Consider the following 14236-nt stretch of genomic DNA (forward strand, 5'->3'; position numbering starts at 1 on the left):
CTGGCTCCTCCGTAATATGGATACCTTTCAAGATTTTGCGATGTGTTTCTCCAAGTTTCCTATCTTGCATATCCTTTTCCACAGTAAAGAATGATGCAAAATACTTGTTTAGAATCTCACCGATTTGCTGAGGTTCCACGCATAGGAGTTCTTGTTGATCTTTGAGGGGCCCTATTCTGTCCCTAGTTACTCTTTTGTCCTTGATGTATTTATAGAAACCCTTTGGATTTGCCTTAACTTATTTGCCAGAGCTACCTCATGTCCTGCTTTTTCCCTCTTAAGTGTAGTCCTACTGCCCTTATACTCCTCTAGGGATTTACTTGATCGCTGCTGTGTATACCTGACATATGCTTCCTCCTTTTTCTTGACCAGAACCCCAATTCCTCGAGTCATCCAGCATCCACTACACCTAGCAGTCTTGCCCTTCACCTAACAGGGACGTTCTATCTCTGGATTCTTGCTACCTCATTTTTGAAGGCTTCTCACTTTTGAGCCGTCTCATTATCTGCGAATATCCACCGCCAATCAAATTCTGAAAGTTCTTGCTTGGTGCTGTCAAGTGCTCAACTTCGTCCCTACATCTGGTCCTACCCTCCCTGCAGGTGCCTATTAAAATCTCCTCAGATCTCATTAGGTGACATAGTGGCAAATTCTGCTTGCTATCGCTCTCGTTAAGCACTTTGGAATGTTTTGCTTTGTCAAAGATGCCATATAAATGCAGGTTGCTGTGGTAACATTGGGATGTTTCACCTTCAGAGAGGTGGTTGGGAAGCACAGGGTGAGCGTGGCGGTGACCCCCAACGGTTACGCTGATGCCGTGTATGAGGGTCGGTTCGTGATGCCTGAGGAACGGCAAATGCCATTTGATGACTTCCTGGACATCATCGAGAGGAAGCGGGCTGCGAGCGGTGTGTTTTACGTGCAGAAGCAGTGCTCAAACCTGACCGAGGAATTCCCTCAGCTCCTGCAGGACATAGAACCCCACATCACGTGGATGAGTGAGGCACTAGGTGAGTGAGGAGTGGTGGGCTGCAGCTTACCTTACTTGCATGTCGCTTGTCAGCAACTCTGCTGATTATCTCACGTCAACAGTCATTGAGATAACGTGTTACAGTTCTCTCCTTATCTCAAACCTGTTCCGGCTTGTTCTCTTGTTGCTAAAATGATGGCAGCTGTATGGATGCAGCCTTTGTGGGTGTTAGGTGCTATAGGTACCGAAGGTGAGACTTTCACTGTGGGACCCTGATACATTGATTGCTGTCGCTGAGACGTGAAGGTGGAATCTGCGCCCCCCCTCCCGGCAACCAGACTTCAGGTCAGGCTGGGGACTGCTGCAGAGCTCACGTGCCCTAAGGTAGCCCTCTGTGGCTCATGGAGTTAGAATCCCTCCAGGGGTATGTGACCCACCTCTCCTTTCCTGGCCCCAGAAACATAAGCTGATGCCAATCTCTGACGGCCAACATTTGGGGGAATGCTGGCAAAATGGAAATGGTCCCGGTGACCCGGTTTCATGGTCAATGGAGCAGCAAGGACTTGTGCTTTGACCAGGATGGAGGCCTGAAGATTCAGGCTGTTCTCTGTCAATAGGCTGATGGCTGACCACTCTCTAACGGCTGGGTGTGCTGTCAGACCATTTATTTTCTCCCCTTTTGTTTTAGGGAAGATGCCTGATGCTGTAAATTTCTGGCTGGGGGAGTCGACTGCAGTGACTTCCTGTAAGTAACTCAAGCTTGTTATTCATGTAAGTGAGCTGTTCGGACAGTGAAGAGGTGGGGAGCGGGGGTCATGTCAACTGACCTGGGAAAGCAAGGCGACCTGTTGGGAGAAGTTACTGTAAGAAAGCCGAGTCAGCCAAGACATATTTTTACACTGACAGTAAACCTATCTCCAGTTATCATTTAATCTCCAGAGACATAATTCCATTGTAGTGTTGTGGGTCTTGATTTGCAAGTGTTGTCCATACATCTAGCCCTTTGCTTGCACACTTGCATTGACGTTTTGCTCAGCATAAACACACAATAGGCTTCTGCTTTGTTTCCCAGTGCCTCGTGACGTGCAATAACATTCCCAACCACTGATCTGTGGTGACCCATCACAGTGTAATTATGTAATGAGCTTGGTGTGCTCGGTTTTATGAATTATCTTCCCATGGACAGAGTGTAAATCGGTCTCAGTACCTCTCAAATGTTGCTGCTCTGTCAATTGAACCGATTTGAGGGTCATGGCTGTTTTCTCTGGAGAGTCAGAGGAGGGTGACTCTTGAGGGTCGGTACAAACTCGATGGTCCAAATGACCTCTTTCCGCTCTGTAGGCATGCTCTGATTCTTCGGTTCCGGAAAACATTGTCTTTGGTTCCTGTTATAAGCTCCATGCCTGAGCCCTTTACTCTATCCCTCTTTCTGCCAAGTATCTGCAGATGAACCCGATGTGCCCTACAAGTTTATTTTTATATTCATTGACTGGATGAGGGCATCACTGGCTAGGCCAGCATTTATTGCCCATCTCTAATCGCCTAGAGGGCAGTTCAGAGTCAGCCACGTTGCTGTGGGTCTGGAGTCACCTGTAGGCCAGACCAGGTAAGGATGGCAGTTTCCTTCCCTAAAGGACATTCGTGAGCCAGATGGGTTTTTCCAACAATCAACAGTGGATTCATTGTCTCATTAGACTCTTAATTCCAGATTTTTATTGAATTCAAATTCCACCATCTGCTGTGGTGGGATTCGAAACTGGGTCCCCAGACATTACCTGGATCTTTGGATTAACAATCGAGTGATAATTTCACGAGACCATCGCCTCCCCAAGTGTATTTCCAACTACTACTTTGCTTCATCACCAAAACCACACTCCTGCACAATGCCAGAGTCCGCCCCATCTCATCTGACCTGCTCCTGAAACGTTCATCCATGTCACTTTTCCCTGTAGACTTGACTATTCCAATGCCTCCCATGTTTTAACCCATGTAAACGTGAATTGCTGCAGCCCCTGCTGCTTGTATCCTAATTCACAACTTCCATTTATCTATCACCCAGGTGGTTGCTGATCTGCATTAGCTCCTGGTCCAATTCTAAAATTCCCATCCTGGTTTTGAAAACCTTTCATGGCTTCACCCCTCCTGATCCTTTGTAACCTCCATCACTTTTTCAAGATACCCCTCTCGTACAGTTCTGGCCTCCTGAGAGTCCCTGAACTTTAGTTGCTTCACCAGTGGAGAAACTTGTCACTTCAGCTTTTTCCATCCTCAGCTCTGGAATCTCCTCCCCACTCCTTCCTTTCTCTCTCCTTTCAAGATATTCCTTACTACTTGGACAAACTGTCAGCCAAATATCTTAGTATCCCCTTAACGGGAGGGGGTGGGTCTGTGCCTGATATTGTTCAATAATTGTTCTTGTGGAGCACTTTGGAACATTATACCATGTTTGAGGTGGTACAGGTTATTGTTTCTCAGTAGGAGATTCACATCGTAAGTAAGACTTTTACTGATACATGTGGATATGTATATTGACATATTAGGAAGCCATCAAACGTGGATAATTGACTGTGTGTGTTCTGTGATGACGGAGTCTGTGCTGGTTGCGATTATATCCATTGCTTGATGTGTCTGCACTGGATTTCCTAATTTCCTTTGTGCCATTTTACTGACTCTTATTTCTAAACTTTGTTTCAGTGCATAAAGATCACTATGAGAACCTGTACTGCGTGGTTTCTGGAAAGAAGCACTTTATCCTCCTCCTTCCCACTGACAGGCCCTTTATCCCGTATGGTAGGTCAGGCTTTCACAGCACTGTCCCTTCCCTCGGAATAATCTAGCTGCAAAGCAAATGAGATTAGTCCGTCTGGGCCATTGGATAGAGCAGTTCACTATTCGGTATGAATTGACATTCCCATTTGAAAGTGTCATGTGCTAACTAATAGCAAAATGAAAATAGATATGGAATTAAGTTGGTTTTCATTGTTTCTTCAAACTTTCTTTGGTGAAAGTGTAGCAGTGATTAGATATGCATTCACATTAAACCATTCCCAGTAATTGGAACACTGCACTCCTCTTCCTCACTCCTATACTAGCTAACATTGTTAGTGATTCTCAAGTTACTTCCTCCTACCTTGTCTGCTGTCATCCACCTGCTCTTTTAAAAAAAAAATGTCCTTTCCGCGGTAGCAAGCCCTATTTCCAGCTTCAGTTGCCTCAAAAGCCCTTGAACATATTATTGCTTCCCAGATCCACACTCAGTGTGTTCTGTATTTTCACCATTGAGTGGTTCACTCAGGTTTCCGTCACTGCCACAACACTGTAATTCCCTCAACCTAAGGAAAAAAAAAATCCCTCTCAACCTCTGTGCGGTTTCTAATATTGCATTCTCTCCTCTGTCCTCCAGCTCAGTGGTACTGACCTGAGAAAGCTAATTTTCCATCTGCAGTAATAGCTGACCTTCCTGCCTCTTCACCTTTGGCTGCAAAGAACCTCAAGAAGCTGCTCTTCCTCCTCCTTTACCTAACTGCTGCACATTTAGCAGAAGGTGTGGGGTCAAGCTTAATGTCTGTGCTGGCAACACCAATTTAACCTCTCCAACACCTCATGGTCCCAGCGCTGCCTCTGTTGACTGCTAGCCCAACATCCAGTTTTGAATAAGCTGCACTTCATTTTACTTAATTGTTGGGAGGACTGACCGTGGCAATGGCCCCTCCACAGAGTGGTACCCTCCCTCAGACTGAAGCAAACTGCTTGTAATCTCAATGGGCTTTTGAATCTGAGTTGTGCTTCTAATCCAGTAATGTCTCTATCACATAGAACATGCATAATATTGATCTGGAGATGCCGGTGTTGGACTGGGCTGGACAATGTTAAAAATCACACAACACCAGGTTATACACCAGGTCATTCCTGAAGAAGGGCTTATGCCCGGAACATCGATTCTCCTGTTCCCTGGATGCTGCCTGACCTGCTGCGCTTTTCCAGCAACACATTTCCAGCTCTGATCTCCAGCATCTGCAGACCTCACTTTCTCCTCCAACACCAGGTTATAGTCCAACAGGTTTATTTGGAAGCACTAGCTTTCGGAGTGCAGCTCCTTCATCAGGTGGTTGTGGAGTATAAGATCTTGAGACACAGAATTTATAGCAAATGATTACAGTGTCATACAGTGATATATTGAACAAACCTGGATTGTTAAATCTCTCATCTTTGAGAATACAGGTTTGGGTTCATTAATATTTAAATCCCAGAACTTCTTTTAAATCGAGATAACTTAAAGTTTTGCAACAAAAAGGTGACATCTGAGCTCAGACACAGCATCAAAGGTGTGAGGTCAGAGTCTGTCTGTATCCCAATCATGGGTCAAACTGGTTCTATTTCCAAAGTGGAATTTACAAAATATTACATGGATTGACTGCCTGCAGATTATGCATTTTTGAGAAAACTGGAATGTATCTGCAAATATACCTCACACCTTTAATGCATTATCTGAGCTGAGATGTCACCTTTCATTATAAAATCTTGTTATCTCGAGAAGGTGACTTGAAAGAAGTTATGGGATTTACATATTAATAAACCAAAACCTACAGTCTTAAAGATGAGAGACTTAACAATCCAGGTTTGTTCAATACATCACTGTATGACACTGTAACCTTTTCCGCTAAGTTCTGTGTCTTATTACCCACCACCACCTGATGAAGGAGCAGTGTTCCAAAAGCTAGTGCTTCCAAATAAACCTGTTGGACTATAATCTGGTGTTGTCATTTTTAACTTTATCCATAATATTGCACAACTTTAATGTAGTATATTAGACTAAGTCTTGTAAAGTGATGACTGTAACAGTCTGTGCTGTCATAAAAGGGAGTGTCAGACAGATGTGATTGGAATGTCTAAGAGAAAATAGCATGGAAAGAAACTAGTACAGGGGAGTGTTCTTAACTGTAAATATTTTAGAGTACAGGAGTTGGGAGGTCATATTGCAGCTGTACAGGACATTGGTTAGGCCACTGTTGGAATATTGCGTGCAATTCTGGTCTCCTTCCTATCGGAAAGATGTTGTGAAACTTGAAAGGGTTCAGAAAAGATTTACAAGGATTTTGCCAGTTTTGGAGGATCTGAGCTCTAGTGAGAGGCTGTACAGGGTGGGGCTGTTTTCCCTGGAGTGTCAGAGGCTGAGGGGTTACCTTATAGAGGTTTACAAAATTATGAGGGACATGGAAAGGGTAAATAGGCAAAGTCTTTTCCCTAGGGTCAGGGAGTCCAGAACTAGAGGGCATAGGTTTAGGTGAAAGATATAAAAGAGACCTATGGGGCAACTTTTTCATGCAGAGGGTGGTACATGTATGGAATGAGCTGCCAGAGGAAGTGGTGGAGGCTGGTACAATTGCAACATTTAAGAGGCATTTGGATGGATATATGAATAGGAAGGGTTTGGAGGGATATGGGCCGAGTGCTGGCAGGCAGGACTAGATTGGGTTGGGATATCTGGTCGGCATGGACGGGTTGGACTGAAGGGTCTGTTTCCATGCTGTACATCTCTATGACTCTTAAGTGTTATTTAGGTAGCAGTCTTTAAGAGTGAGTAAGTTACTCCAACCCAACAGAGCAATAATGTATGGTTGCAAGTGAAAAACCTATACTAGAAAGTTTTCAACAAATTTCAAGACTTAATCAGGCAGAAAGTGGTTAAAGATATTCACTTAATTTCACACTGCACCAGATGTTACGGTGAAGTCAGACTGAGAGCAGGTCAGTATGCAATGGTGAACAGTGTGGGCAGCTACATAGGTTCTGCCATCTGATCTAGGTTTGCCTATCAGTAATCAGAAGAGAGAAAGACAGAAACTCTAAATCCCAAAATAATAGCTACAGTTGAATTATACAGACTTAAAAAAAAGGGAAAAGCAAAGAAAGGAGATGTGTGGCCTGGAAAGCAATTAATAGTGGCATCTAGGACTAACTGTTGCAGGTACTGAAGGGGTTAGCATGGGCATGGAAATGATCCTGCCAAAAATACCCACTACGATTGGTGCAGAAATATGTGGCATTTTCAGGCTGTAAATCACTGTTTAAAAAAGAACAGACAGAACGTTTAAGAATAGGTTTTAAAAGTATTTTAAGAAAGAAATAGACTTTTCACAAGATATTGAGCTACCTTAGTAGAGGTTAAAGAAATATGTGGAAATTATTGGAGGGCAGAGATTTTGGGCACCCTTTAAGTTAAATATTGGAGCAGCAGTTTCAAATCTTTTAGACTGTTATGGACCAGACCAGATCGCCTCAAAGTATTTTTAAGAAGGTGGCCTAGATCCTAACTTTTTCTTATTTTAAAGGCAGATGTGAAGTGTGTGTTCCAGATGTGATGTGACTGCTCAAACTACTTCACATAAAGCAAAACACAATCTATTTAAACACTGTAGATAAATAACAAACAAAGGAAAGAGGAACTAAAAATAACTGGATAATAGATAGAATACCTCTGACTAATTAACTGTCCCGATATAGTTACATTCCGTAAACACCACCTTGGGAGAAAGGCAAATTCAGACACAGATTCTTACATGCGGTTCTCCAATCCAAGAGAGGGAAAAAAAACGTCAAGAAATTCCAGAGAAAATCGCAGCCAGGAATCATTCACTGAAGCCTGTAACTCTTCTGAGACCCCAAACAGCTGCTGACTGCTGCAGCTAAACAAAAACACTAAAACCTGGTCTGTAAGAGGCGGTCATTCCCATTCAAGCAGCTTCCATTGTTGCAGTGTATTTTTTTTTAAAAAAACCTAAAGGCCTCCTAAGTTTTTTCCTTGAGCCGTTTTCAGTAGCTGGTTCGTCACCTCCGTCTTTACAACCTCTCTTCAAAACAAAAAGAGCCCAGTACAAAATAACCTTTTTAAAGTGATAGCGTCACAAGACACTGGACCATGGTTAAACGTGAGAGTGCTTCGATCATCCTGAAAGCATCTACACTGATCCGCAGGAATAGAGCTGAAGGGTTCTGGTAGAACCCTTCCTTAAAAAGCACAGTATTTACTGCAGTGCTGTACATAATCCAAGATCAGAATAAACCTTTGTTCTCAGAAGAGCTCACAAGTAACGTGTCAAGAATTCTAAACTTTATATAAAGATTTGATATGCAAGGAAAATGATACTTGGTCCAAACATGAACTTCTAAGTAGAAAGGCATGTATGGAATGGGATCCAGTTTACAAAGGAGAAGAAATGAAGGAGCCCAATCAGGAGACTTACGAGCTGAACTTCTGAAGTTACTTACAGGATTTGAAAGCTAAAGAAACAGCATATTGCATAACATTAAGTCCAGAAGGGAAACCAATATGCTTACATATTCCAGGAAGTCTGCACACCCTTTATTTCTAAAGGGAAGACTTAGTGCTCAAACAAGGAGTCCTTTCACCTGTAGAAGAGCTGACAGCTTGATATTCGGGATGGAGTGACAATGGCTCCAAAGGCAGACAGAAATCCAATCAATAGTATCAGTGGGTTAGAGTTTCGCAAAATTAGGGAAGACCTCAATGTCCTCTAAACTGGACTCTAATGGCAAGTTCGAGCAGTATTGCTCGGAGAGGAATTCATGTTCCTCTCAACTTTTACAGCACCATTTAGAAGATTCTGTTTTAACAGATTGCCCTTTGGAATTATTTCAGCACCAGAGACTTTTCAAAGGAAAATGTGTAATCTTTTAGACAAAATTTCTTGCCACGACCTGAGCGAGAGCTGTGCTGAGAAGAATACACAAGGCAGGATTTCCGCACAACATTGTGAGAGTTTACCCAAACAACAATCAAAGCTTTTGGTGACATTGTAAATGCATCAGGAATTGAGTGATCCATTGACTATCAAGAGTTCAGATCCAGCTCCAAGGAAGATCACGGAGTTACGGTGATCCTCGGTGGATCCAGTGGCAAAATTTCTAAGAAAATAAGTTGAACCCAATGGAATCTAGTTGTTACTCAAAGACTGAATGGTGTTGGGAAGAAGCACGTCAGAAAATCATGTGAAAATAAATAACAAGATTAATGTTACCAGAAACATTTGCACATGTGAATTATATACCACAAAACCACACCCACTCACAGACACGCATAACCCTACATTTTACTTTGCTCAAAAACTGCATCAATCCATGTAAGATTCTGTGAATCCATTTCTTAGATTAGAATCAGTTTGACCATTGTGGCACAGATATCCTCAACAGGGAGTTAACACCTCCAATACCTTATCTGGGCTGACATGACACCAGTTGTTAAAGTTCACTTGATAATGTCACTTGTAAAAAAAGGTTTTGCGATTTACATATGAAAGAACTGAAACCAACATGTTCGTTCTAAAAGATGAGAGACTTAACAATCCAGGTCTTTTTCAATATATAATTTGAGTCACATCACACTGTAAACGTTTGCTATAAATTCTGTGTCTTACAATCTTATTCTCCACAACCACCTGATGAAGGAACAGCGCTCCGAAAGCTAGTGCTTCCAAATAAACCTGTTGGACTATAACTTGGCACTGTGTGATTTTGAACTTTGTCCACCCCAATTCAACACCGGCACCTCCAAATCATAGCTTTTTTTTGAGCAGACACATCTAGCTGCTGATTAGTCAAGCCCAGACTGCCAAGGCATATGCAGCTGAGCAGTTTGACAGGACCACCTCCTAGTCACCAGGGAATGCTCTTACTGTCTCATGCTATAGCTCCATCATGATCCAATTTTTCCCCATTTCGTTGGACTTTTATTGCCCACCCCTCTTGTTGGCCAATTCCTGCTCATGGTACAGCAGAAATTGGAAAATTAATAAACAGAACATACAAACTAGGTTCAGGAGTAGGCCATCTGGCCCTTTGAGCCCACTCCGCCATTCAATAAGATCATGGCTGACCTTTTCATGAGCTCAGCTCCACTTAGCCGCCCTCTCACCATAACCCTTAATTCCTTTACTGTTCAAAAAATTATCTATCTTAGCTTTAAAAACATTCAGTGAGGAAGCCCCAACTACTTCACAGGGTGGGGAATTCCACAGATTCACAACCCTCTGGGTGAAGAAGTTCCTTCTCAATTTGGTCCTAAATCTGCCCCCTGCTAGTTTTAAGACTATACCATCTTGTCCTAGTTTGGAAATGAGAAGCAACCCCTGTCTCCCACCATAGTTTTAACTGGTGTAAATACTGCATATGGGGACATTGCTGATGTCTTGCTGAATACTAATGTAACATTAAAACTTGGGCTAGTGACTGAAACTGAGGTCTGTTGTTTTTGCAGAATTCTTCCAGCCTGCAACATATAAGGTGAATCAAGATGGTTCTTTTGATGTGGTAGATGTACAGAATGCAGAGAAGGTAAATACCCTATTACAAGGGCTGAAAAGGAAATTCGATGAAAATTTGTGCATCTTTCAGTTCAATTTCCATTATTGTAGAAACTTAGTTTCCCATCCTCCCATTCCCATGCTGCCTGGTTTGCGATGCAGACTGATCCTAACAGCGTGGGATCAATATCCATGTGTATTGAGGTCACCATGAAGAACCCTCCTTCTCAGTCTCTCCCTTTGCCTTAGGTGTGGTGATCCTCTGGTCAAATCACTATTAGCTGCCTCTTTCTAATGAGAGGACAGCCCTATTGTCCTGTGGGTCTATTGTGACTTTCCATTTTTTTTTGTTTGTAAAAACCTGGCTTTTGAGTTGTTGTCAGTCCCTTTTGTAAAGGATAACCTGGAATTGCCAAAAACAGTACTCTGTGAGTCTGCCCTCTCATCTGTGTTGCTGAGAGATGCTTTAATCTATTCTTAGCGTCTTTTCTGAACCACAATACAGAAGTTGTTCGCTGAACTAAGCCTCAAACATCTCATTGAATGCCATTGGACAAAACTTGCCATCTCACTCAGTGGTTCCATGAGTGCCTGTTGTATGAAATATAACATTGCATGCCTCATTCTGGTTCAGATTAAGGCAAAATTCATAGAGGTGGCTGAAAGATCTTTAATTGAGTAAAACGATGAAGCCCATGTTTGTAGTCAGACTGATATTTTAAAGTGAAATCTTAAATTATGATATTAAAACACTCAGGTTAATTTAACGAATTCATGTAACAGCCCTGACCTCTACTGGAGTAGCATTTCTAAGCATGGTTGGGAGCTGGGGTGTCAAGAAACTCATCATTGCTTTGAACATTAAAAATGGCTTGCTTAGTGTAATAGTTTATTTGGTGATGTTCAATGCTGTTGTTAAGAAGTGTAAGGAGTAAGGTTTATGAACTGGATATTCACATGGTTCAATAGATTTATATCTGTGTATATATAATTAACACTTTATAGATAATCAATGCATTCTGTAATAAGGATTGAAACAGCCCTTTCTGGGCAAATCAATTTCTTTTCAATCTTTACCTATTTGTCACTCTGCTGATATTACCTGTCGCACTTATTTTGATAAGCAGAGGAATGGTAAGGTCACAGGTAGAAGATAAATTATAAGGTAACACATATTACATCCTAAAGCACAGGATAGATAGTCAGCCCATATTTAAAAATTTATTTCTTATCAAACTGTAGATAGTGCTGTTCCAAATGAAACATTTGGTTCATTATGTTCGTGTCCTATCCTAATCTGGTCTGAAATAAGAATCCAACTGCCTCAAAATTGTTCTAGTGCTGTTTTAACAGAGTTAGGGGGGGGGGGGGGCAGATGAACAATGCATTACTGGAAAGTGAATTGGCCAAGTTAATATTACAATGAGGCTTTTCGCCTTCATTTTAAAAGCCATTCTATTTTTTGCTTGCGTTTGCTGCTTTCTCAATATGGGTCAAAGGAGATAAGAAAGGCTCATTCTATGAGATAAATGTTGGGTTCAGCTCTCTTTGTGGGTTTAAAAGGGCAAGAATGTTTTTCCCAGTCCCAAAGAGCTCTCCAACATTAGTAGCAATTAATAAACTCTCCACGCCCCGAATCCCAACATTTCAGCCCCTCTGATACTATTCGGCCATCCCCAGCCATCATTTGCACACTCCAAATACCTTCTGCTCCCTGATGTGTGCACCAAGACATTCCTCATGTTGCTTTTTGGGCCGTACATCTGGATAAAATTGTAATAATCATTGTAAAAACAGCCATGACATATCAGCACCAAAAGTATGTCTCCTTATTGTTAGTTGAAAAACTAAGTTACTCCAGGGATACTACGTGCCCAAAGAGCCAAGCTTCCATTCCACCTCTAACCTCTGAGAGTTCCTGTTCCTTTAGTCAGCAGGAGTAAAAATCCAAAATGATTATCACCTCGACTGGGCATTCCTTTCATAGACATTGAAAGACTAAAGAAACATTCATAGAAACTCTGAGCAGGTGTAGGCCTTTCCACCCTGTGAGTCTCCTTCACCGTTCACGATGGTGATGGCAAATCACACCTCAACACCACTTTCTCTCCACCTGAAATGGAATAGAAATGTGCCAGGAAATAGTGCACACCAGCATAAATGTTTGAAAACTAATTTTTTTTGGCTCAGATTGTCTAACTCTTATAGGGCCTGAATATTTTTGGTGCCGGAGCCAGTCCAGTTCATGGATTCTTCAGTTGGGTATTGTGATGGAGGGAGGTACAGGTGAAACATGAGGAAGCTAGGAGTGAGAAAGAAAGTCTGGGGGAATTTTACATCCAAATGTCAGGAGAGTTTAAATGTGAGTGATTTGAACATGTTTCTGCAGACAGCAAGTTTGAATGAGATGAGAAAGATTTGGAATTGACTTTTCTAAAAAAAGAAGTTTCCTGTTCTGAGGTAACCTTGCTTACTATCTCAGCAGCTCCACTTATTCTTTATGTGGTGATGGTAGCATGAGATGTCCTACATCCTCTTCATTATCACCAACTACCATTTGTGAGATTCATAGAATAAAATCCCTACAGTGTGGAAACAGGCCATTTGGCTCATCATGTCCACACAGACCCTCCGAAGAGCATCCCACCCAGACCCACCCCCCTACACTATCCCTGTGAACCCTGCATTTTTCCTGAACACTATGGGCAATTTAGCATGGCCAGTTCACCTAACCTGTGCATCTTTGGACTGTGGGAGGAAACCGGAGCACCCAGAGGAAACCCACACAGACACAGGGAGAATGTGCAAATTTGACACACACGATAACCCGAGGGTGGAATTGAATCTGGGTCCCTGACACTGAGCCGCTGTGCCATGTTAAACACGACTAAACATTTCATAACATGACAAGTTATAAGCAGTGTAATTTTGTCTTATTTAAAACTTGCTCAGCATTTGGATCCCTTGTTAGTGGACTTCTGTACGACAACCAAGATGGTTGTTTTGGCCTCTTGATTCTTTCTTTCTTGTAATGTGGTCGAATTGTAAAAATTATAATGCAATGTGTGCCAGTGAGGCCTGCTCCAGTAATGTGGATAAAGTAGAGCCATTGTACTGCGTTGTTTCAAACTCAGTCTACTGCACCTAAATTGGATCAATGTCAGTTGTGAAGTGCTCTGTTTCTCTTTACCCACCCTCCATGTACTGCAGCTGTTCAAGAATATAGTTCACCATTCCTGTCTCAATTAGGAATGGGCAATAACTGCTGGTCTCGCCAGCAATACTCACATACTGTGGACATATTTTTAAAAAAAACAAATTCCTGTCCATTTCCTTGGCAAAATCTTAATCAGAATCCTTAGGTCCTCTTATTACAAAATCTTGGCCAGAATACACTGCCAGAGAGTTGGTTTCAGAAACTATCAGAAGATAACTTGTGTAAAATTACCACTCTTAACTCTCTGGTTCAAGCTAGCAAAGGTTTTATTTGAGAATATGCAAGAGAGAAGCCCATCTTGGTTACTTCTTAGAATAGAGATTTATGATTGTGCAACTTAAGCAGGATTCTCATATCTTAACCTGTACCCTTGGGTCTGCTAGTTCCCATGGTAACTCAGCTGCCTTGCCTGGATTCACACTTCCCGATCTCTTGCTCTTTCTCTCTAGTAACAACTAATAATATGCTTACACAGGCTATTAGTGTTAAAATATAAAAGAAATTGGACATAACTGCAACATTGATTTCTCAACTACCTTGCATTTTAATTTTATCCTTATTAACTCTATTTGATGCTGATAATGGTGTTTGGAATCAGACAGCTCCAAGAGAAAAGCCAAGGATAGAATATGGATCTCTTTTAACATAGTCATCTCTGCATAGTGACAAGGGTAGACCATTCAGCCTCTCGAACCTGCTTCACCGTTCAATAACATCATGGCCAATCTG

The 14236-nt window shown here is 42.1% G+C and overlaps 2 protein-coding genes across 2 annotated transcripts in view; both read left to right on the plus strand.

Moving 5' to 3' along the window:
• Positions 1-14236, plus strand: part of jmjd7 (jumonji domain containing 7) — a 35060-nt gene that overhangs the window by 3725 nt on the left and 17099 nt on the right. Inside the window, exons 2-5 of the mRNA XM_087990121.1 lie at positions 757-1010; positions 1659-1715; positions 3665-3760; positions 10245-10321. Of these exons, the coding sequence (XP_087846247.1) occupies positions 839-1010; positions 1659-1715; positions 3665-3760; positions 10245-10321 (402 nt within the window). The 5' untranslated portion in view covers positions 757-838. The remainder of the gene's footprint in view (positions 1-756; positions 1011-1658; positions 1716-3664; positions 3761-10244; positions 10322-14236) is intronic.
• The window catches only part of ivd (isovaleryl-CoA dehydrogenase), a 104382-nt gene continuing 91844 nt past the window's right edge, over positions 1699-14236 (plus strand). The window contains exons 1-2 of the mRNA XM_087990120.1: positions 1699-1715; positions 10245-10321. The gene's annotated coding sequence lies outside the window, so the exon portion shown is untranslated. The remainder of the gene's footprint in view (positions 1716-10244; positions 10322-14236) is intronic.

This window comes from Chiloscyllium plagiosum, unplaced genomic scaffold (assembly GCF_037043375.1).
Source record: "Chiloscyllium plagiosum isolate Xiang-an unplaced genomic scaffold, Cpla_swu_hap1 HiC_scaffold_8, whole genome shotgun sequence".
Classification (NCBI taxonomy): domain Eukaryota; kingdom Metazoa; phylum Chordata; class Chondrichthyes; order Orectolobiformes; family Hemiscylliidae; genus Chiloscyllium; species Chiloscyllium plagiosum.